Source organism: Leucopleurus acutus (assembly GCF_964270905.1).
Source record: "Leucopleurus acutus genome assembly, chromosome: X".
Lineage (NCBI taxonomy): Eukaryota > Metazoa > Chordata > Mammalia > Artiodactyla > Delphinidae > Leucopleurus > Leucopleurus acutus.
This window is the reverse complement of record NC_139148.1, coordinates 9,342,444-9,367,746: the sequence shown is the minus strand read 5'-3', so window position 1 is coordinate 9,367,746 and position 25,303 is coordinate 9,342,444. Positions and strand designations below refer to the sequence as shown.

At 43.3% G+C, this 25,303-nt stretch overlaps 1 protein-coding gene across 3 annotated transcripts in view; it reads right to left on the bottom strand.

The window, feature by feature from the left end:
• The window catches only part of FRMPD4 (FERM and PDZ domain containing 4), a gene marked incomplete at both ends in the record, with an annotated part of 758,614 nt that overhangs the window by 549,289 nt on the left and 184,022 nt on the right, over window positions 1-25,303 (bottom strand). For 2 of the 3 annotated variants that reach the window (XM_082864809.1, XM_082864810.1), the window contains one exon: window positions 2,181-2,221. The exons of the other annotated variant lie outside the window; for it this stretch is intronic. In XM_082864809.1, the coding sequence (XP_082720935.1) occupies window positions 2,181-2,221 (41 nt within the window). Of the gene's footprint in view, window positions 1-2,180; window positions 2,222-25,303 lie in introns of those variants that run through there. 3 annotated transcript variants of the gene reach the window in all.

The following is a 25,303-nucleotide window of genomic DNA, read 5'->3' as shown; positions in this document are numbered from 1 at the left end:
TATACTTCACCTTTGAGAAAAGAACTTGATTTCTGTAACGGTGTTTAAAACACACACACAAGACTTTATTCCTTCAAGAGCAGAAACAAGCAGCTGCAAACATGTGTTTCTGCATGCTGATGACCCTCCAAAGGTGTTTCTATCTCAGCTTGGGGACAATCGTTGAGCTCACACTGAGAGACAAGAAGAATTCTTAAGGAAGGGAGATTTCTCAATCGGCACATAAGCTCAGAACATGTGCAGCTTCTCTCTTTAGAATAAACACTCTATTTGGATCACATTAAGGATAGAAAGTGAAATTCACACTCATTTACTAAATTTTAACCTCTCTTTAAAATAAGATACTAATCCCTCACAGCCTGGCTTGGGTTTGCAACAACTCAGATTTGTGAATATCATGAGGGCATCCTAGAATTGTAAAAGAGCATAAAACATCTTTTCACTGATGCACAGCACTGTCTTCTCCCAAGCTCCAAAGTTTAAGGACGAAATCTAGGCTCTGGAGGTTTTGTTAATCTTAACGTTTTTAGCATTTGAGGCAACCGACATCTATCTTGGTTACTTTGAACTATACTATATTGGTTGGACCTCTCTTTCCCTTGGGCAAGCTCTCTGTCCGTCTGCAACGGCTAAACTATTGCTCACAGCCGTTTCCCATCCATGGTTCATGATTTGACAGCTGTTTATAATCCAGCCATAGGCAGCAGTGTGCAGGAAGTTAATAGAAAAGAGGTGTGAAGCCACGGCCCTCAATGATATAGACGTGAAATCAAACAATTTGCCACACTACAGTCATCCACCGCCCAATTTACTAGTCTTCTGACGCAGGGCAATACCTCTTGGTGGGTGGACATACTTACCCATCAACTGTATACCTCACGTCTTCCAAGACTAAGTTACGCTGGGGCCCTCTCCCTGGGAAATCTGTGTGTGACGTTAAGACACACCCATGTGAGTAGAGAAGAAAGGTGGAGATGGGCAAGAAGAACAAATAAAGACCTATGGATGTTGGAGACAGGCCCATCTGAATGGCAACATCCAAAGTCAATGTTTCTGAAATGGCCCAAACGTAATTTAGCAAAGTCAACATACACTTCTGACTTGGACACTACTCACTCTTGCCTCATGCAATCAACACGTCCCACCCTAACACTAATTATTCTCTCACGACTGCAAGCAAGTCTAAAGTGTGCCCTGAAGACCTCTGCGGTCTCCCTCCTAAGGTCGGTCTCCCTCCTAAGGTCGGTCTCCCTCCTAAGGTCGAGGTAGTAGCTGCTGTCAAGAGCTCAGGGGGAAGAAAGCCAGTGCTTCCAGGGACTTGGGCAGAGAAGATGGGGCATGTCTTCTAAGACTTCTCACACCTGGCTCTTGCCACTGAATGCCACGCTGCAAGAAGCATGGACCTACTTCCTGGGGCTGCTTAAGTCTTTGGAAGCTAAGCAGGGCAGGAGACCTAGGAGGAATGCTCTGACCAGGTAAAACCTAGGCACCCAAAGAGTGGAAATGTTCCTCCTTTATCAGCACTGCCCGACAAATCTGCCTGAATTGATGATTTTTCTTCCGTTTCAACAACATGGCCACTTGGAAGCAAATGTCGAAATCTCTCCAGGCTTAGAACTACATAGTCACCCAAAGAAAGGCTAAAGGTCTTTCTCTTCAGTCTCCATGACTTCAGCATCTAGGTCACTGCTGGGAACACCTGACAGGTTACCTGGGTCAACCTCCAAGCTGACTTTTTGGGGGTGTGGAGGCCCAATTTAGGGGTGGGGGCAGGGGGTCGCTTTTGGTCACTGCCCTTGGAAAGCAGGAACCCAAGCTCTAAGCACTTCGGGCTTTTCCTAGCAGGAGCGATTACAACCATCTTCTCTTAGCCCTGAATTATACATGTGACCCCAAGCGCCACTGGGGCTTTTCCTAAGGGAAAACAAACTCGTGAATACTGCTCTGTGCGTGAGGGCGTGTGTATCTGTGTGTGTGGTCTACAGCCGTGGCTACACAAGCCCCACCAGCCAGTGAGAGAGAAGTTGAACGCGGCAGCCCCTAGCCACCTCACTTCAGTCCTAGCTTAAGCCCAGCTGCTCTCTCCGTCTTTGGCTTCTCCCCGAGGCTCCCGAAAAATAAAGCACCAAGTTGCCCGCGGCGGGGGCCCCTGGGTGCACGTGAACCGGCGCGGCCCCTACCTCGAGAGCTTTGCAATCTTCACAAAGCTGAAGACATCCATGCAGGCAGCCGGGGACCCCGAGCGCGGCGGCTCCGTCGCCCCTTGTCACGCCAGCAGCAGCGGCAGCCTCGGCAACCGCATGGCCGGCCGGGACCTCAGCGCGCCCCGGGGCTCGAGTGGCGGCGACAGCGGGTGGCGGCGGCGGCCCCGGAGAGCCCGCACCTGGAGGCGGCGGCTGCTACCCGCCTCCGGCCGCGGGCTGCGTGTGCATCCCCGGACAGGACCATTGATGGGCGCCGGTGTCGGGAAAACTCAATGGAGAGGGGGCCGGGCCGGGGGCGAGGGGCGGGGGCGGGGAGCGCGGCCCGGGGACGGCCGGGCGCCCGGGGCAGGCGAGGCCCGGACGCTGGGCGCTGCTTCTGCTCCCCGCGTGCCGAAGAGCGCAGACTGAGCCGAGAGGCGGCGGGCGAGCCCGGCACACGCGCGCGCACCCCTCCCGGCACTGCAGCTGCCTCCCTGCCTCCTTCCCCGAGCCGAGTCCCTTCTCCTCTCCCCACCCCCAACCCGCGGGGGCGGGGGGGGGCTCTCCTGTCACCCGCTGCGTGTGCCTCCGGATCCGAAAGATCTGATCTAACCGTCTCGGACACACCGGGGCCGTGAACGCTGCCCCCTCCCTCCCCAAACCTAGCGAGAGCCGGGCCACCGCAGATTGCCCAATGCCTCGGCGTGTTCCATAAACAAAACTAGCGATCGGGAAGGAGCGGGGATGGTCGAGGCTGGATCTTTATTGAAGGGGAAGGGGAGGAGGACGCCCAGCGCGGCGGGCTGGATTTGGAGAGCGCACAGTTCCCACTGCTTCCCCCGAACCTCTGGAGCGAGACGTGACAGCTGGGCTGGCTGGGAAGGTGTGTCTTTGGACAGCAGCACCAGGAGGGAGTCGGAGAAATAAGAAAATAAGAACCGGAGGCATTGGGGGGGGGGGGGCATAACACACAGCTGCTTCTCACTAGACGGGCATGAGGGTCCCAGGAGCCAGCAGCGTGGAGACTAATAGGAATGGGTTCCGAATCTAAAGGAAGAGGAAGAGACGAGAACGGGGGTCTGGCAGGCAGAGCAGCCGCTTTCTCAAATTCAGCGGTGGGTGAAGATGGAAAAAACCTTACTCAAAAGACAAAAACCAAAAACCAAAACACAAAAATATAAACACATACCTTAGGCAGAGTAAACTCCAAGTTGCAGCCATTTAGAACTCCTAGCCTTCTCTTCTACGTAATTATCTGGGATAATCGCCCCTCTTCATTAACTCAGTTTTATCTCCCGGGAGGTTCTGGCTTCCTCGGGCCCCTTTTTCTTGTCTTTCTCTTGGAGACTCAAGGCCTCTTCTCCAAAATCCTTTAAAATTTCTTCCCAGACTATATGAAGGTCAGATGTCTGCACAAAGTGTGTTCTCCCACCCAGAGGCGTTCACCTGATGGGAGGGCCACCGCAAAGAAAAGATGCCACCCCCGAAATGTTGGAGGATCTGGCCAGCCCGCTTCTAGCTCTCCAAGGGGATTAGAGAAAACAAAATAGGTTTAAAGTTCCCAGACTTCTGCTCCTATCCTGGTCTGTCGCTGTATTTAAAGTCTTCAGTATTCAAGCCTAGTACTTCCAGTTTTTTTTTTTAAAGGCATGTCTTTCAAAAATTAAACATAAAATCAGTAGCAATCTGAAAAATCTAAATGACTTGAAACTCAGGCACAAAATTCCATTATTTTAAAAATAAATAGAATCAATTTTCCTTTAGCTTCTTATAGATAGACTGGTTTAATTTCATGAACGGGGTACTACTCATGATCAGAGGAGGCAAGAAGGGCCTTGGCTTTTGAACCCCCTATTGTTTGTGTAAAATAATTATACTTTGGGTCTGCACTGTGCTTGGGAATTTTGAAAGCGCTTTTGCATCTGAGTCTCATAGCAACCTCGTCATATAAGTAAGGCAGCATATTTAAAAAAGAGAAATCTTTTATTTTTACGCCACAATCTATTCTCAATGTACAACCGATGAGTTTTAAACGTGGGTCAGATAAGGTTAGTTGTCTGATCCGAACTCTGCAACAGCTCTCCATTGTCCTTGGAGCTAAAGCTGCACTCCTCCAATGCCCAGTGAGGCCCTAGATGCCTGGCCCTTGATCTCTCTGACCCCATCTATTACTCCCCACTTCCGCCAGCCCCACTGCCCTTACTAAGCTCCAGCAACACTGGCCTCATTGCGTTCTTCAAACTCTGCAGGTACCCTCCCACCTCCCACCTTTGGCTCTTCACAGTGGTTGTCCCCTTGGCCTGGAATGCTCTTCTGTCAGATATCTGCATGGCCAGCTCCTCCACCCTGTCAAGTCTTTGTACAAACATCACTTCCGAAAAGCCACCTCTGAAAAGCCTCTTCAAAACTGCAAAGACCCACCACACCCTGAGACTCTGAGGCTTCATTAACTGTTTTTTTCCCTTGTTTCCATAGCACTTATCACCCACTAGTATATTATATAATTTATTTTTAGGTCTGTTGCTTCTTGTCTGATTCTCTTGCTGGAATAAAAGCTCCACAAGGGCAGGGATCTTTTTTGGTTTTGGTTTTTGGTGGTTTTTTTTCACTGATGGATCCCAAATGCCTAGAACAGTTCCCTGGATGTAGAAGGACCTTAATAGATATTTGTTGAATGAATGAATTTTATGCTCATTAGATTCACAGCCAAAACAATGCTGGCCAAGCATCCCCAGCGGGTACTGCTGCTTCTCTGACCTCACTGCTGATGTTCGTCCATCTCCCACTACTCCTCCATCCCCAGCACCCTTCATCCCCCTTTGGATTGCTAATGATAACAATGAAGGCCCTCATATTCTCCAGTTAGTTTTCCCCTTCAGCCTATCTACCTCTCCCCAGGAGAGTGGCCACCAAAACCTTCCCTCATCTCTGAGTCAACATCTGGCAGCAAAGACCAGCTCTTGATCGGGAAAGGGCAGTAAAGCAATGCTTTTGGCGAACGTGTTTTGAAAAAGTGCTCCACTCTGACAACAGAACAGTTGGGATGCCCTTTTAGAAAAGATAACCCTATTAATCAAGAATTATTCCAGATACCAAATAGCTATTTATTCAACAGTGAAAGTGACAGGAAATAGGCATTGTGTTTACTTGTAGAGAGACAGCCTTCCTTCAAGACATCTGGTCTACCTGGAACAGCTTGTTGGGCTTTCAATCTGTGCTAATTTGCACGCTACAGTTATGAATGGTGCAGAAGCCGACTCTCCACAGCCTAATTGCCACCAGGGGGAAAAAACTGGCTTCTCCAGGTCTTTATCCTCCTCTGGTACGTTAATTATCTAGAATGTTTTCTAATGGATTGATATATTTTTTAAAGTGAAGAGATTCTCCCCATCCTCCTTTGTTTTTCATTGACATAAAAATGGAAGAATCTGCTCCTTTGAAACAACCAGTTTCACAGCCAGTTTATACCTTTAAGCTCTCTTGGCAGAGAGACAAAGATTTGAGTAGCTGGTCTCCAGGCCCTGTTCCCTCTCTGTGCCAGGTGTGTGCAGCAGAGGTTGGGATAGGTTTCTTTGTCTAGCATGAAATGGATCTGCCTAAAACAAAGAAAAACCACTGAGTGGCATTTGAGTACATATGTGATTTTCTGAGGTTTTATTTTCAGCCTGGAGACTCTCTAAGGGCCCTTATAAATCTTATAGATATTCACCCATTGGAAGCTGTACTACCAGCCCTGAGAATCTGTTTAATTTGCTTTACTTGTCTCCAAGTGACATTCGGTCATTTCCGAAAACAAAACACTTTCAAACACTGTTGAATGTATTCACAAATAAGAGACCTAAGGGCATCAGATCCACAGCAAGTCATTTAACTTCTCTGAGACTCAGTTTCCCCACCTGTAAAATGGAAATCATAATGTATTCCTACCTTACCTAGAATGAGCCCTTGAGGTTGAATACCAATTCAGAGTTGAGTACACGTGAATTGAGGCACATGGTTATTAACTCCGGAAGGATTTCCACAACTGTCTTGAGCCTTGGCTGTAAAAGTTTCAGCCCCTAAGATCATTACTTTGAAGGTGAAAACATTTGCTTTGATTGATCAGAGGTGGTGTTTTGCCTAAAAAATCAATCTCATTGCTGCCTGGTCAGTCACCAAAGCCCTAAGCAGTAGTATCTTTTCTGCTCTGAGGGCTTCTCAGGGAAAAGAGGAAGGAATTTCTTCATTACTGTTAAGACCTTATCTCAGGCTAGTGTCAGGAATCTGCTATTGGGCCAGATGTTCCATACAGGATGGCAGCTGAGGATTCTTTTGCTGCAAATTACAGTAGAGAGAGCCCCATGCATTTCTCAGTTGGACTGTAGCATCTTGGCCATATGGTCACAGTCTCAAAAACAGGAGTAGGTAAAAGCAAGGTATCCACTAATCCAATAATTATTTAAGGAATTTCTCCTAGGAACTAGGCAGTGTTCTAGGCACTGGGGAATAGAGCAGGCAACAAAACAATCTCTGCTCTCATTGACTTTACATCTCAATAGAGAAGACAGATGATAAACAGCAAAATAAGAAAAAAACATAAGAAAAATAGCAGATGGTGATGTGCAGAGAATTAAAGTCATTTTGATTGAAAGGGAGTCACTAGATGCCTAAGATCCAATGGTCAAGGAAGATCTCTCTAAGGAGGTGCCCATCAAGAGATGAATGGATAAAGAACACGTAGTATATAAATAGAATGGAATATTGCTCAGCCACAAAAAAGGATGAAATAATGCCATTTGCAAGAACATGGATGGACCTCCAGGATATTATGCTTAGTGAAACAAGTCAGACACAGACACTCTATGTTATTACTTATATGTGGAATCTAAAAAATAACACAAACAAATGTATATAGCAAAACAGAAACAGACTCACAGATACAGAAAACAAACTAGAGGGACGGGGAGGGGCAAGATAGGGGTATGGGATTAAGAGATAAAAATTACTATGTATAAAATAAATAACAAGGACATATTGTATAACACAAGGAAATATAGCCATTATTTTGTAGTAACTTTAAATGGAGTATAACCTATAAAAATATTGAATCATTATGTTGTACACCTGAAACTAATATAATATTGTAAATCAACTATACTTCAATAAGAAAAGAAATACCCTACCCTCCAGACTCCTTTCTCCATAGAATTTCACACCATAGGATAATTTAAATTTGTTTTTAATTTCCTATTTCCCCTACCAGAATATGAGCTCCATAAAGGGGAAAGAGGGATCAACAAATATTGTTGATTGAATGAACGGATGATTGATAGAATAAATTACAGTCCATAGAGGTGAAGTGAATTGCTTAGAGTCACACACATAGTCAGCAGCTGAGTGAGGATCAGAACCCAGTGTTCCTTGCACTACATCACCTAATGCCTCTCACATCTGAACTAGCACATAATGGAGAGCAGACTGTCAGGGAGAGAAAGGGCAACTAGGAGGAAGAGGGAATGCTTCCGGAAGGTGGTGATACCCAGTCTTAGAAGGTATTGAAATTTGGTTACCCTAAAGGTAGGGATGGGGTACAGAAGGCTTTCATGGTGACAGGCACAGCATAATAAAACAGTCAGGGGCATGGAGGTGTTGTATGTGCAGGAAATGTGGGCAGTTTGGTGTTGCTTGGTTCTACAGTGAGAAGAAGGGAGTAAAGAGAGATGAACCTTGAAAGGCAGGTAGGGGCCAGGTCATGGACTGTACCTTATAGTCAGTGGGCTTCCAATTTTAACCACAAAATGTTTCTATCTAAAAGCAATTATTTCCAAGAATCTCAATGCAAAAAGCAAATACAGAGTGGGATCTCCTTGTTTGAAGTGGGAACATAGACGCCTCAGCTCAGATAGCATCCCCTTTGCCTTCTTCCACCCCTCCAACTAAGGTGCCCCCATGGGCTCCATATGAACCCAGTTTGAGAACCATGGTTCCAGTGATGGAGAGTTATAGACTGGCTTGAAGCAGGGTATGATCTGGTCAGACGGATATTTGAAATAGATCCTTTTGGAGGCTTTGGGAAGAAGAATGAACATAAGAAGGCCAGTTCGGAGAATACAGAGGGAGTTTATGGCAGAAGGTGAAGGGATAGAGAATAACTGTGCTGGGGATAAAATCAGCAGGACTACGTATTTGATTATCTGGGGCAGTAAGAAGGGAGGGGTGTCAAGGAACTTTCCCAAGTGTCTAACTTAGATGCCTGGGCCAATGGAAATGCACCTGAGACAGAGATGCCCAAGTAGCAGTTTTGTTGGAAAAGAACGCGAATTCACTTTGTGATGTGTTCAATCTGAATGGACTATAAAACACCCAGGTGATGTCCATAGGATGTCAGATGTACACGCCTGAACCCAAAGGGCAGTTGTGACAGGTCAATGAGGCACCCGATATGATAAACTTAGTACAGATGTTAAATTCCCCTTCTCCAGGGGATATTGGGTGTAAATAATTGAGCAATGAATGTTCTCAGAGATGGAGCTGGCAGCTAAAAACAAAGGGATTCTTGAGAAATTAGGTTAAAAAACTAAGAAGAGAAGTAAAGGAAGGATTGCTTATTTTTATTTTCTTTCTTCTTTCCTTTCTTTCTTCCTTTCTTTATTTTTTACTTTTTACCTTGCATGTCTTAGTATTCTACAGAGGTGGGCAATGGGACTAGAGGTTAAAAGGCAAGACAAGCTGGTTTTAAAGTTTATTATTTTTATTAGTATTAAATAAGATGATGAATCATGCTGTACATTTGTAAGTTTTCACTTTTCTAAATTCTTTTGTTCTCGATTAGTTCTTGAAATAACCCTGTAAGTTAGACAAGAAAGTTATTACTATCCCATTTGAGTGATGACAAAAGGTAAGACCAGAAAAGTTAAGTGATGACAATAATTTCTACAAAGTATGAGTATTATTGTGAGAAACGCTGGTTCCTAGGGGTAAGTCTAGCAACAGAAGGGTAACTTTTGCATAAAGGTTTGTGGAATAAAAGTCTCTCAAGGTCCACCAACATAATTCAATTTTATCTCTCATATTTGAGTACCTTAAAGGAGATTCAAAAATTAAAGATGCCGGGACTCCTCTGGTGGCACAGTGGTTAAGAAGGCACCTGCCGAGGCTTCCCTGGTGGCGCGGTGGTTGAGAGTCCGCCTGCTGATGCAGGGGACACGGGTTCGTGCCCCGGTCCGGGAGGATCCCACATGCCGCGGAGCGGCTGGGCCCGTGAGCCATGGCCGCTGAGCCTGCGCGTCCGGAGCCTGTGCTCCACAACGGGAGAGGCCACAACAGTGAGAGGCCCGCGTACAGCAAAAAAAAAAAAAAAAAAAAAAAAAAAAAAAAAAAAAAAAAAAAAGAATGCACCTGCCAATGCAACGGACACGGGTTTGATCCCTGGCCGGCGAAGATCCCACATGCTGCAGAGCAACTAAGCCCGTGTGCCACAGCTACTGAGCCTGCGTTCCAGAGCCCGCGAGCCACAACTACTGAAGCCCATGCAGCTAGAGCCCATGCTCCGCAACAAGAGAAGCCACCGCAATGAGAAGCCCGTGCACGCAGCAACGAAAACCCAATGCAGCCAAAAAAAAAAAAAAAAAAAATTAAAGATGTCACATAGGGCATTAGAAAGAGCAACAGACAAGGCACTAGGATTTCTCGGTTCTATTCCCATATCTGTAAATAGAAGTAACCCTTGAGATATTACTTAAGTTTTCTTAGTGTTGACTTCCTCATCTGTAAGCTTTATGATTAAAATATGTTTGTATATTCCCATTCCCTTCCCCATTTCGTGCAATGCAGGTATACAAGTGCATCTTCCTAAAGACCAAGAGATATACCATGTTTTGAGATCCCATCTACTTTGCCAATTCTGTTATCAAGAAGGCTAGGTTTTACAGGAACAAATTCAAGACCAGAGACTTTTACCAGTCAATTGTAAATCTATGAAATAGAAAATTATTAGCTCATTCTCCTATAAGCTGAACTTTATTCAACGTTAAGAACCACATTTGCTACATGTACCTCCAGTAGGCCTTATTAGGTCACCTAATTTCCTTTATATCTTTATCCCCGCCCTCTCTCACCCATTTTGCTCAGGCATATACCAAGAGTCTGTCAAACTAGGAAGGATTATAATTACTGCTTTCCCACCGAATCTCCCCCTGTCTGATAAGGTATGGAAAGAAAAGGGGGAGGAGGTCATTTAAAAGATTCTATTAGTGTATAATTTTCATAATATGAATTCTTACTGTGATGTACCCTGTAACAATATTTTGAATTCCTATGCAACTTCGTATAAAAAGAAAACCACAAAGGCTCATATCTGTCAGAGACATATTTTAGTATTTCAGATTCATTTAAAACCTCTCAGATCTGGACTCACTTTTATGCTGCCTTTCTAACATAATGTTCCTGCATCTTATCCCCTGACTAGACAAAAACTAATCAAATCACTTTGAATAACAGCACTTCTGCTTGATGGATAAATCGCTCTAGTTCTGAAGGCTATTATGAGGGAGAACTTTAAGGAAGATGTATGTACAAAAATGGCTGTGTTGAGACCGGTTATTTCAGGTTTTAGAAATCTCATTCATGTATTATTTTATTTATTCATTCATTCAATTAATATTTATTGAACAGCTACCATATGCCATCTACTATATACTAGGCACTATAGAGAGGAAATCAAGATGAACAAGACTTGATTTCTGCATCAAGGGCTGTAGCAGACACTGTTGCCTACTCAACAGGCCTACAACATGCCTACTCTCTCTCTTTTCAGTGGAAATGAAGTCCCTTTTCAAGGGCACCTGAGTATCCACCTCCAATCCAGTACCTCCCCCACAGGCAAACACTGTTTCCTGCCTCCAAATAAGGTCATCAAGCCTTGAGCTGTGGCTATCATCTTGCAACTATGAGACAACAAGCATGAAAATAGAAAGTCAAGATACTGAAGACAGTGGGGTAGAAACTGGACGATATTGTTGAGTTGTAGACCCAACCTTGACTGCTGGCCTTCAAATTTCTTATTTTATGAAATAAATAAATCTCTTTTTTGCTTAAACCCATGATAATCGTGTATTCTGTTACATGCACCTGAACACCTGACTAACTGATACAGGAGGTTAACACTGGTTGTGGGAGGATGGAGTAAAATAATTTCTCAAATAACTATAATATAAGAGATATAATAAGGCAATTATATAAAAAACTAGAGTATAAGATTGATAATCATTATGATATCCCTCATTGGTATAATGCCTTCCGATTTAGAAAAGATTTCTTTATATACCATCTCAGGGTTTACAACAATCCTATGAGGCAAGGACTATTACCTCCAATTTGAAAATAATAATACAGAGGTTCTAAGAGGTTAAGTCCTTTGCCAGAGATCACATACCAGCAAAGTGGAAGCAGCAGCCCTCAAACAGATGCATCCTAATTTCCAATGTACTGAGCTTTCAACTATACCAGGGCTACTTCAACCAGCACAATGGCCAGGGGCCTGAGGAAACGCCACAAGAGGTGGAGAGAAGAGGGTAGGAGGGGGGGGAACAATGTTGAGAGAAAGGAAACATATTGGGAGGGGAAACAAGAGAAGCCTCTGGAAGAAGGGACACCTTTTAAGCTGGGCCTTGAAGGATGGGTGGGAATTCAGAAAAAGATCAGAGGAAAGAGCATTCTAGAAAAAGAGAGTATCATAAAGATGAAAATAGGAAGATGCAAGTTACACTGAACAAGGACTTCAATTGGAGTATAAGCCCTGAGTTACAGAGGAACGAAAGGTATAAGGGACATAAGAATTCTGAAACCAGGCTTTAAATTTCATGGCAAGGACTCCATGCTGGTAGGAAATGGGGCTCCATTAGCAACTCTAGAAGAGAGACTGTGGAGGCAGTTACAATAGAAAATTGAGCTTTATCAATAGAGGTCTGGGTAGATGAAGGAGGGGAGCCCAGAGTACAGAAACCAGGAAGAGGGTATCTGCAGCGGTCGGTCCAGATAAGAGAGCATGTGATGCCCCAAACTAGGGCATCCAAAATAGAAGAGACAGGATGGAGTTGGGACGGTGACCAGACTTGTCTACTGAGTTCAGGAGATGGTATAAAAGGGAGGAACCAAATGAGACTCCAAAGAATTCAACAGAAGCAAGTTTAGGGGAATGACAGAGATGATCGGTCCACTTGCTCCTTCACATCCTAGGAAGAATGTTTTAATTTAATTAAGTCAAACTCCTCTCCAGAACCACTCAAAGGGCTCTTTTTTTTTTTTAACATCTTTATTGGAGTATAATTGCTTTACAATGTTGTGTTAGTTTCTGCTGTATAACAAAGTGAATCAGCTATATGTATACATCTACCCCCATATCCCCTCCCTCTTGCATCTCTCTCCCACCCTCCCTTTCCTACCCCTCTAGGTGGTCACAAAGCACGGAGCTAATCTCAGCTAGTGGGAAAGCTATCTATATTACATTTGGTAGTGTATATATGTCCATGCCACTCTCTCACTTCGTCCCAGCTTACCCTTCCCCCTCCCCATGTCCTCAAGTCCATTCTCTACATCTGCGTGTTTATTCCTGTCCTGCCCCTAGGTTCATCAGAACCTTTTTTTTTTTTTAGATTCCATATATATGTGTTAGCATACGGTATTTGTTTTTCTCTTTCTGACTTACTTCACTCTGTATGACAGACTCTAGGTCCATCCACCTCACTACAAATAACTCAATTTTGGTTTTTTTTAGGGCTGAGTAACATTCCATTGTATACATGTGCCACATCTTCTTTATCCATTCATCTGTTGGTGGACACTTGGGTTGCTTCCATGTCCTGGCTATTGTAAATAGAGCTGCAATGAACATTGTGGTACATGACTCTTTTTGAATTATGGTTTTCTCAGGGTATATGCCCAGTAGTGGGATTGCTGGGTCATATGGTAGTTCTATTTTTAGTTTTTTAAGGAACCTCCATACTGTTCTCCATAGTGGCTGTATCAATTTACATTCCCACCAACAGTGCAAGAGGGTTCCCGTTTCTCCACAACCTCTCCAGCATTTATTGTTTGTAGAATTTTTGATGATGGCCATTCTGACCAGTGTGAGGTGATACCTCATTGTAGTTTTGATGTGCATTTCTCTAATGATTAGTGATGTTGAGCATCCTGTCACGTGTTTGTTGGCAATCTGTATGTCTTCTTTGGAGAAATGTCTGTTTAGGTCTTCTGTCCATTTTTGAATTGGGTTGTTTGGTTTTTTTTGATATTGAGCTGCATGAGCTGCTTGTATATTTTGGAGATTAATCCTGTGTCATTTGCTTCGTTTGCAAATATTTTCTCCCATTCTGAGGGTTGTCTTTTCATCTTGTTTATGGTTTCCTTTGCTGTGCAAAAGCTTTTAAGTTTCATTAGGTCCCATTTGTTTATTTTTGTTTTTATTTCCATTTCTCAAGGAGGTGGGCCAAGAAGGATCTTGCTGTGATTTATGTCATAGAGTGTTCTGCCTATGTTTTCCTCTAAGAGTTTGATAGTGTCTGGCCTACATTTAGGGCTTTAATCCATTTTGAGTTTATTTTTGTGTATGGTGTTAGGGAGTGTTCTAATTTCATTCTCTTACATGTAGCTGTCCAGTTTTCCCAGCACCACTTATTGAAGAGGCTATCTTTTCTCCACTGTATATTCTTGCCTCCTTTATCAAAGATAAGGTGACCATATGTGCATGGGTTTCAGAGGGCTCATTTTTGAGCCATCGGTCCAGTTTGCATATGTGATGTGGGACCTCTCTCTCACTGTTCCTGGAGTCACCACCAAAATTCCGGATCCATCCTAAGCTATGTGCCTGACTTTGTGAGATGCTAAAATCCACCTCTCACACACTATCCTTCACAGCAGGAGGATGAAGGGAGATCCACGATCCCTTTCGTTCTGAGGCACTAGCTTTGTCTCCGATCAAGAAACGTAATCTCCTCTCTATGGCTTTTTGTTGTTATTATTATTGTGTTATTCATTCTGGCTTTCCGTGGAATGCTCGCCATCAATTGGCAGACAGATGTCCTTCTCTCTGGTTCTTCCTGTGTCCTGCTGTGTCACTGGCTAATGACAAACTGTGGCTAACTTGTCAGCTCCCTAACTACAGGACAGTCTAATTACAGACATGTTACACTTGCAAGGTATTATTACTGTGGCCCTGTCTGCCATCACCCAGAAGTAATCTAGTAAAATGTCATCACAATTGTTAGGGGACTGGTACGTGGAATGAGTAAATTCTCCCATGAATCATTAGCCTTGGGAATGCCCTTGGACTCTGGGGTGGGGACAGGAGCATGGGAAATAGAGAAAGGTCACTGAACTGGATTCTTTACGGCTGTTCCGTGTGGCAAGGCAGAGTTTTCTATGCCCCTCACCCTATTCAATACTTGTCCTCCTCACCCTAAGATGACTTTTGTTTTTGTTTGCTTAAACCTAATGGCATTTGAACTCTTGTTATAAGGGACTATCAGTGTTAGCAAGTGGAAAGTTTTTCTTATGATCATTTCACTCTGAAGAGACTGAAGGATGTAAAGCTGCATCTGTGGAGGACTTCACCCCGTCTGGAAGGATGCATTGGATCCCTTCCAGAACAGAGTTGGGAAAGACAGACTTGATCCACTTGACCCCAAGGTGCTTGCCAGGGAGGCTCTAGACGGGACTAGGGGTGGAAAATTAAAAGAAGGGTGGCCAGGGAGGGAAAAACTCTCAATTGCCTATCAGAGGCTGACTGTCAAGATGGAAAGATTACTCCATAAGAAAAGCAATCTTGGGCACCGTCCTTTGGGATTTCTGTATATTTGAGATTAGCCAATAATGAGATTACTTTCTTTCTGGTAATCCCCCGGAAAGCCTTCCAGATATGGTTTCCTTCCAGTGTTGTAAAACCTAAGGGGTATCTTCCTAACTCCAGATGCATATCTCAGGATTATGAAGCTCCAGGAGAATCTTCCAGAAAATTAATACAACCTATGCTGGCTCACAAACAAACGTTATTGACATACCAGAGGTACTGACACAGTGGAGAAGAGCTTTGGATGCTCAGTATGGACTTCTTTGAAAAGCTGACATAGCTTTTACAAAGCCTCTGAGGCCCCAGGTATGCTCTCAAGATCACCGATGCATCATTCACTCAATGATTTAAGCACCCAGCCAGGCTGCACGACTCCTCCTACAGGTCATTATACCTCAACGGAAATGAGGGGAAAAAGGTTCCCAGCTGACCTGCAGGCTGGAAGACATACTGTGCAAGGCAGAAATTAACTGAGCAGTGGGCCTTGGCAGTAGAGAACATTTACTGATTCATTGATTCACTCATTCTTTCATTCAACAAATATTTATTGAGCATTTACTACATGGAAGGCTTTGGGCAAGATGCTGTGGCTACATCTGTGAGCCAAACAGATGCCGCTTCTAGCACTTTTACACTCCAGGGGGCACTCCACTTCGGATTTCCACCACCACCACCACCCTCCTCCACATTATATCAAGCATGTTAAAATGCACACTCTTAAACAGACACTGTTGCTATACAATTTTTGAAAAACAAATTTCAACAATCACTTTTAAAATCATATAAAAAATACTTAGGAATAAACCTGACCAAGGAGGTGAAAGACTTATATGCTGAGAACTATAAAACATTGATAAAGGAAACTGTAGATGATTCAAGGAAATGGCAAGATATCCCGTGCTCTTGGATTGGAAGAATTAATATTGTTAAAATGGCCATACTACCCAAAGCAATCTACTGATTTAATGTGATCCCTATCAAATTACCCATGTTTTCTTAGGTCAGTCTACCAAGGCAATCGAAATAAAAGCAAAAGTAAACAAATGGGACCTAATCAAACTTATAAGCTTTTGCACAACAAAGGAAATCATAAACAAAATGAAAAGACAACCTACAGACTGGGAGAAAATATTTGCAAACAATGATACCAACAAGGGCTTAATTTCCAAAATACACAAACAGCTCATACAACTCAATAACAAAAAAACAACCCAATCAAAACAGGCAGAAGACCTAAATAGACATTTCTAGAAATAAGACATACAGGGCTTCCCTGGTGGCACAGTGGTTGAGAATCCGCCTGCCAATGCAGGGGACACGGGTTCGAGCCATGGCCTGAGAGGATCCCATATGCCGTGGAGCAACTAAGCCCGTGCACCACAACTACTGAGCCTGCGCTCTAGAGCCCGCGAGACACAACTACTGAAGCCTGCACACCTAGAGCCCCTGCTCTGTAACAAGAGAAGCCACTGCAATGAGAAGCCCACGCACCACAATGAAGAGTAGCTCCCACTCGCCGCAACCAGAGAAAGCCTGTGCACAGCAACAAAGACCCAACACAGCCAAAAATAAAAATAAATAAATTTATTTTTAAAAAAAGAAGACATACGGATGGCCAATAGGCACATGAAAAGATGCTCAACATCGCTAATTATCAGAGAAATGCCAATCAAAACTACAGTGAGTTATCACCTCACACCAGTCAGAATGGCCAGCATTAAAAAGTCTACAAATAACAAATGCTGGAGAGGGTGTGGAGAAAAGGGAACCCTCTACACTGTTGGTGGGATTGTAAATTGGTGCAGACACTAAGGAAAACAGTATGGAGGTTCCTTAAAAAGCTAAAGATAGAGTGGCCATACGAACCAGCAATCCCACTGCTGGGCATATACCCAGAGAAAGAATTAGCCCCCCCGCCAACTGTCAGTAATGTCAAGGTTTACTAACCCTGCTAATAGAATAATTGTATAGACTAAATAACCATGTATGTTGAGAAACTCTGTCAGAACCAGAAGCTGGAACTCCAGGACAACATGCCGTCGTTCAAGGAATAATCTATTGTTCTTTCTTTTCTACTAAGGGCAGGCAATGATGAGAAATGCTATCATGCATAGGACAAATAGAAGGAACCAGAAAGAGGAACATTTAGAGAAAATCAAGCTATGACTCAATCACGTTCTCTGGGTACATTCCAGTAAGACAGGTGGAAACCTGGGTTGAAATGTAATGACTAAAGGGGCAGGAATCCTTAGCCAACATAAAGGCAGGCCATTCTTGTATAGTTGTACAGGACATATACTGCACAGTCTTAGAGGGCATCATTCATATTTTATTAATTATATATTTGTATATTTGCTCTAAAAATTTTCTCAAACGTAGCACTGAAGTGTCTTAGGAAAATAAGGTCTTTTATAATTTTCACTAAGATATTATATGGGCTGCTTAGCGTTAGCTATCATATTACAGTTTTTTGATAGTTAATCTCAGGCCCATATATACTTATGTCTGAGGACCTGGGCCCTGGAGGCCTTAAAGAAAAGGACCTTCCACGTCAGGGATATCAAATTATTGGTAGACCTTCTAAAGTATCAGTTGACCTGTGAGCTCAGACTCTGGCAATATTCCTGGAATCTCCTCATTATTACTTAATATCAAACTCTTCAGAGTGCTCATGGGATTGTTTGCTCAACTCTTCCCCTTTTCCTTCTGGGAAGCTAGACCATATTTCACAGCATCCCTTGCCATTGGGTGTAGCCATATGAGTGATTTAAGGCCATGAAATATGGGTGGAAGTGCTGGCTTGGCCTATAAAACCCTCCTATGTACAGTTTTCCACTCTCCCCATGGACTGTCTAAAGACAGAGAACTCCAAGGGCCTACAGAAGGATGGAGCCGCAAGAGGGAAAGATCCTGGATCTCTGAGTGTCCATGTGGAACTCTCACCAACCCACTTTGCACTGCAACACAAAGGAGCTTTTATATTAATCTTTTGTAAATTTTAGGTTGGTTGTTACAACAGTCAGCTGACCCTTCCCAGTACATTGGAAGAGGAAACTGTAGTCATCAAGTCTATAGGGAGAGTGATACAATACAGCGTTTAATGCCTCAGAACCTGGGTCCAAAGGACCTGTGTGTTGAATCTGACTTTTGCTACTTTCTACTTGCGAGACCTTAACCAAATTTACTTAATACCTAACTCCCAAGTGTGTTGTGAGATTTAATACATGTCAGTTGGCTAGCCCAATGTCTCACCCGTCATGAGCATCAGTAACGGCTATTCTGAGGCTGATACTGGAACACTCTGATTATGCATATGCTGAAAGAAGCTAATGATACAAGACCAGGCTTTGTCACCAAGTTCAGATCTTCTCCAGGACCCTTCCTTCAGCATAAAATGCCATCAATCTCTGAGCTAGAGATGAGTAACTTTGGAGAATCCCTAAAGCACAAGAATGGAATATGTTAGGAGGCCTGGGTATGATGGTGTTGCCTAGAGAACCACATACACAGCTCAGTTTCAGCTTGCATCAGTTTGAGAGGGGTCCCAAATATCTATACTCACTGAGGGATTCTCCTGAGAGCCGCACCACCCACCATAAGACCATGGGAGAAAGAGGGAAAGTTGGAACATGCACAGATCACCTTATGCAAAGTCACTTTGCCAAGGTGAAGTGTGGTCCTCCAATCATTTTGTTTCTGGACTCCTACTGTACTTCTAAAAATAATGAATGACCTCAGAATCCTTTTTTTTTTTTTTTTTTTTTTTGACCACGCCAAGGGCCATGTGGGATCTTAGTTCCCCTACCAGGGATTGAACCTGCACTTCCTGCACTGGAAGTACGGAAGTCTTAACCACTGGACCGCCAGGGAAGTCCCTCAAAAATCTTTTGTTTGTGTGAAAAATATCTACTGATATTTACTATGTTAGAAATCAAAACTGAAAAATGTTTAAATATTTATTCTTTTAAAATAAGAACAATAAGCCCATCACATGTTAACACAAATAACATTTTAAATGAAAAATAACTGTATTTCCAAAAGAAAAAAATTAATAAGAAGAGTAGGACTGTTTTATATTTTTGAAAATCTCTTTAAGGTCTGGCTTAAAGAAGCCAGCTGGATTCTCATATCTGCTTCTGCAGTCAATCTGTTAAGATATCACACACCGTGTAGCCTCCAGAAAACTCCACCAGGCGTTCATGAGAGAATGAGATTGAAAACAGCAAATAAAATCTTAGTATTATTATAAAAGTAATTTTGACCTTGCAGCCCCCGAATGAGTTTTGGGGGCCCTCAGGACCCCAAACTACATTTCACGTAGAAGTGGCAGCCCCAGTGCCCAGGGCTTGCTCATTTCTCAGTGGTTCGCAGTAGCGGGCGGTAGCACTTGTGACCTGAAATGCCTATGTTTTCTTTTAAGTAACCATACATTATTGTACCCTGAAGTATATGAGGTACACACATTATCTTCATTTGAAGAAGAAGTTAAGGCACAAAGAGTTTATTTGTTCTTCCAAGGTCATACAGTGAACCTCCCTGGAATCCCAATCTTGAGTTTTCTTCTACGCAATCAAAATTCTTACTTGGTCCTGACACTACACTGAAATGTCTACTTAATTCACTGTTGGGTTGATAAATACAGATAATCTGAGTATAGTACAGCTTCCACCGGTGACCCTAGCTCTTGTCCAATTCTACCTTGAGGCTATACTTAGCATTTTCTATGCATCCTAACAGAGATCCAACTCGATAACTCAATAACAGAGACAGGTATTTTGTGACGATTTTATGGAGAAGTCTTGAGGGAGAGAGGTGGGTAAGATGACTCACACCGCACACTACTTACAGGAAAGTCTGTTAATTTCTCTAACTGAAATTTGTCTCTAACTGAAATTTCCGCCATTGTTTCCCCATTTCCGGTCACTTCATCTCTCCTTTCTTTCTTCTCTCACCTAGTCAATCAGAATCTCGCTTCATTATGAAGGAAAATTTAGCTTTCACTCTTCGTTCATAATTCCCACTCTACAAAAGAAAACTCAGTGATTGGTGACTATTGCTGCTCCTTTGAATGCCTCCTAGAGAGCACAATTCATTTGGCCACATCTGGAATAATTCATTAAGAAAAATATGATGACAAAACTTTTTTACTTCTGTCTTTCATTTTTACTCAGTATCATAAAACTAACCTCAGGCTCATAGGGCTTGAGGCAATCTCAACAAAGTCCTCTAATTTATACTCCTGTGAGTATGATACCACATTCTGCTCCTATAGATACATTTATACATCTTATATATAGAGTCCATGAATTTCTCCAAATGCAGCACTGCAGTTTAAAAGGTTGAGTTTACGCTGTCATTAAAATCTATATTCTGTTGCATATTATATCAAGGCAATAGAGGTAAACTCAATATATCTCTGTTTCACCTTCATATGTTTGGGGAAATTCTCACGTCATTACTGTCTTCTCTTCTCCAGGTTAAATAAGCCTATCATCTTCCTTAATTTGAACCTCACATGTTATTTTATTTCTTTTTTTTCATTTCCTTAGCTTTCCATAGACCCCCCTCGAATTCTTCCATATGCTCTTTCAAATTTGCAGGCCAAAATTGCACCCAGCCTCTAATAAGGTTGATTTTTGTTTGTTCGTTTGTTTGTTTTTGCAGTACGCGGGCCCCTCACTGCCGTGGCCTCTCCCGTTGCGGAGCACAGGCTCCGGACACGCAGGCTCAGCGGCCATGGCTCACGGGCCCAGCCGCTCCGCGGCATGTGGGATCCTCCCGGACCGAGGCACGAACCCGTGTCCCGTACATCGGCAGGCGGACTCTCGACCACTGCGCCACCACGGAAGCTCCAAGGTTGATTTTTAACCATGTAATGTACAATATACATGATTGTAAGAATTAATTCAGAATTTTTCATCATTTCCTATTGATGACATCAGTAACATGTTAATTTTAGGATTAAATTAACAATTCCTCTTCTATATCATAGTGAACTAGCTACTAAAATTAGAAGAAGGCAAAGAAACAGCCCTAGGGTGTTAAATTATTTTTTTTTTTAAATTATTCAACGACAACGCTCAAATGCATATACAACACTGAACTTTTTATAGTGGAAGCTTTGGGACCTATGTGTGGCTCACTCAAGACCCTCTTGAAAGAACAGGACCAAGTGTTTATTTTTATAATATGTACCCCCAATCCCACAGTGCTGTGGAGCAAGGATGAACACTTGGCCTAAGGTCAACCATCATTATCAAACCAAAAATTAACCAGATCCTTTCCCTTGAGAATTCTTGTGGTTGTTAATAGACAAAGAGTTAAAGAGAGAGAGAGAGCTTTCAATCCCAGCATCTTTCCTTCTCCTGTCCTCAGGGAGCTTGGCCACTTTCTAATTCCTGTGTCTGAGTGATTGCACAGTATAAATGTACTACAACTCCCTTCTTCCCATGAGCCAGTTGGAGATTTCTAACTCTTGGAACCCAACGATTCCTAGCCAAGACCATCTTCGCCATCCAATGACTTAGGTATGGGACGCATGCTCCAAATGTGGCGCAGCCCTGGACATCCAAGCCAACCCTGCCCCACCTCTGCTCCTCAGTGGCAGATGTTCTCACTGAGTACCCCAGACACACAAGAGGCCTTTCTGATTCCTATGACAATGCCGGTGCCCCAACACTGACTTGGAAATGGTTTTGCTCGTTACTAGGTTTGTTAACAGCCAGCAGTGACCTGCTGTGGACCTTTATATTTCTTAAAAATAAAAATTATTCAGCAGTTTGGTATTAAAGAAGGGAAAAGAAAGTGGGGTAAGAATACTTCTTGTCCTCTTTGCTGTCCGCTTAAGTGCATACTTAACAGGTTAATTAATGGTTCTTGATGAAGAGAGTTCCAGTGGATAATTCCACTTACTAGTATGTAGACAAGGCAATAATGGAATGCAAGAATTAAAACTAGGGGCTTCCCTGATGGCGCAGTGGTTGAGAGTCCGCCTGCTGATGCAGGGGACGCGGGTTCGTGCCCCGGTCCGGGAAGATCCCACATGCCGCGGAGCGGCTGGGCCCGTGAGCCATGGCCGCTGAGCCTGCGTGTCCGGAGCCTGTGCTCTGCAACGGGAGAGGCCACAACAGTGAGAGGCCTGCGTACCGCAAAAAAAAAAAAGAATTAAAATTAGGAAAGAGTGAGTATATAAGTCAAAGAGAGTCAAGCAGGCTTTTGGAAGGAGGTAGATTTCGAAGTGCTACTAAGGGGTTTTAGAAATCAATAATAATTAAGAAAAAAATTGAACACTCTGTAATTCACTGTTTGCTTATTTTCCCTAACCACGCTATGTGGGTTATATTGAGAATTAAAGTATTTTAAACATAAAAAAAGAATTACCCAGATGAAATGTGATGTGGGGAACAGGAAAAGGGTATATCGGGAGAAAAAGAAGCAGTGCATACAGCTTAACATGTTCAGGAAGCAAAATGGGTGAACATGGGTATTGGGAGTACCATTTCATAAGATCTGATCAGGAAATTTTTTAAGTCAGTAATATAGGTTGCAGCGAGGGAGGGGTGGTAGGTGCAGCACAAGCAAAAGAGTATGTACAGAAGAGCACCACCTCTGTCTGGTGGAGTGAAGGAAGCATGCTGGATGGAGAATATGGGGCCAAAGCATGGGGGCCTTGAGTGCCAGGCTCATGAGTTTGACTTCACCTCAACGCCAGTTGGGAAGATATTGGTAAGTGGAATGATAACGTGTCCTTCCATTTGGGGGAAAAATTGATCTGGGTTCAGTATCATTTAAGGAGAGAGAGTGAAAGAGGTAAGAGGCAGCGCGAGGAGAGGACTGCAGGAATGTGGACTGAGATGATAAAGTCCTAGATGAGGATGGTGCGCATGGAAATGTAAGGAAAGGATAGACTCTAAGAGACGCTGTAAATAAAGACTGATGTGCGTGGTGACTGATTTGGTATAGGGAAAAAAGAAAATGGAGAAATTTCAAAGGTTAGTCATCCAATTAATTATTCAACAAATATATACAGCAATAAATACATACTCTCTGATGCTGTTAGAGCAGAGAAGGGTCTTATTTGTTATCAACCAAAACGGAATCTAGTTATCTCAGGCACAAAAGGAATGGATCATAATGCCAGGGGCTCACAGCATCAGTGAGAGCTCAGAGGGTCGGGCTTAGAACGATGGCAGATCCAAAACTGCCCTGTAGCAGTCTTTCTAACCCGAGTTGCATGAGAAAATTAAGTTCTACCACCCTACAGCATGCGTTACACAGAGTGACTTAACTCCTCTCTTATGCACCTAAAATGGCACTAGTTATAAGCCATCTTTGGCAGAACTGACAAATCTGTCACTCAAATCATTTTCAGTTTCTGTGGCTCAAATGAGGTACCGTAATTGAGAAAGGCTGGCTGGGGGCTGAGCAGAAGGCACCTCAAGATGGTCCTGGCCACACACTATTCACTGCCTCTGTTCCCATACTGTTGCTTCATTTGCTCAAGATTTAAAATCCCAGGAGCATGGGGAGAGTTCAAGCACCTGGAAAGGCTTTTTTAAAAAATGCTTTAAAATGGATCTTGAAAAAAATATAGGTGAGGGCTTGCAAGTCCAGCAAAAAAAAGATCATTGTGTGCAAAGACAGAAGGTTGAAAGGGCTCGGTTGGCATGTTTGGGAAATGACGACAAGGGCAATGGGGCGGGGATGTGAGACTGGGGGCTGAAGGCAGAAGACGAGGTGGGAAATGCAAACAGGCCTCGAAGGTCTCTTCTAACAAAGAGTGTAGACTTTATCTTCTAGGCCCTGAAAAATTACTGAAGTTAGTAAAGTCTGAGTGACAACATCAGACTTGTCACAATAGGAATACTGATGAGGTATAAGTTATAAGAAGGAAAGAGTAAGCAAACTACTATATATATGTCAGCAGCAGTGGGCTATTCATCCATGAGCCTAGGTACATAAATCAAGACTCAAGAATGTTTAAGTGACTAGTGTAGACCAGCACAGCTTGCAGGGCAAGAGTGAGGGCTGAAATTGCCAGGGAGCAAGGACACTATCCAGGAATGAAATGAAATCGTCCAGGTGATAAATGATAAGCTTTTGCAACAAGGGAGTGGGAGTGTCAGTGGGGAGAAGACATCGTAGGAACAGGCTAAGGAAAGGGTCATGAGTTAATCTCAGACCTACAGAACGATTGGGTTATGTACAACATAAAGGCACAGTCTGAAGTAAGTGAGGAATAGAGCAAAGCCGTCAGCATCGGCGGATACTCAGAGTTAGGGGATGTAGCAAGGAAAGGATCCAACAGAGCGACGGGGCAAAAAGAGAATGTCAAGGGTGCAACACCGTGGGGGGCGGGGTGACACTGGAGGAAAGGGACACTTAAGAAAGAGAAAGTAATCTCAAAGACCAGAAATAACCATCCCTAGGACATACATCTCATCTCTTTTCCCCCAAATCTCTCAGATTCCAGTCTCATTAAAACAAAACAAAACAAAACCACTTCTTCAGTTCTTGTTCATATGACAGAATAACCTCATCTCCTTGCTTCTTTGTGCTAGCTTCCTTCCATCAAAGTTATTTACTCTCTGGGGTATTTATTCCTTTTTTTAATTAATTAATTTATGGCTGCATTGGGTCTTCGTTGCTGTGCACAGACTTTCTCTAGTTGCGGTGAGCGGGGGCTACTCTTCGTTGCGGTGTGCGGGCTTCTCATTGTGGTGGCTTCTCTTGTTGCAGACCACAGGCTCTAGGCTCAGTAGTGGTGGCACACGGGCTTAGTTGCTCCACAACATGTAGGATCTTCCCGGACCAGGGATCGAACCCGTGTCCCCTGCACTGGCAGGATTCTTAACCACTGAGCCACTAGGGAATTCCTGGGGTATTTATTCTGACAGCACTAAAAGTATACTAGAGATAATTAGTTATGACCATATTGCTTGGCCTGATCTACTACCTTTAGGAATCTATCCCAAGGAATCACTTTAAAATGTATTCAAGACTGGTTATAGCCCTAGTGCCCATAGTGTAAACAAACAAAGCAGAGTAAAAACAGAAAAGATACCCAACAAGTGAGCATAGCTCGGACATGGTTCCCCGTACTACGCTCTAACATTGTACAGCATTGTGGATCCAGTAGATACACAGAAAAATTTACATGAATTAAGGGAAAAGAAAAAAACGCTGGAAGTACCAGAACAAGAGTTGGAAAGAGGTCATAGAATCCTACAGAAAAATAAGATTACATTTTAAAGTTAGTTTGTATTTTTATTGTCTATTAACATAGTTATTTGTGTTT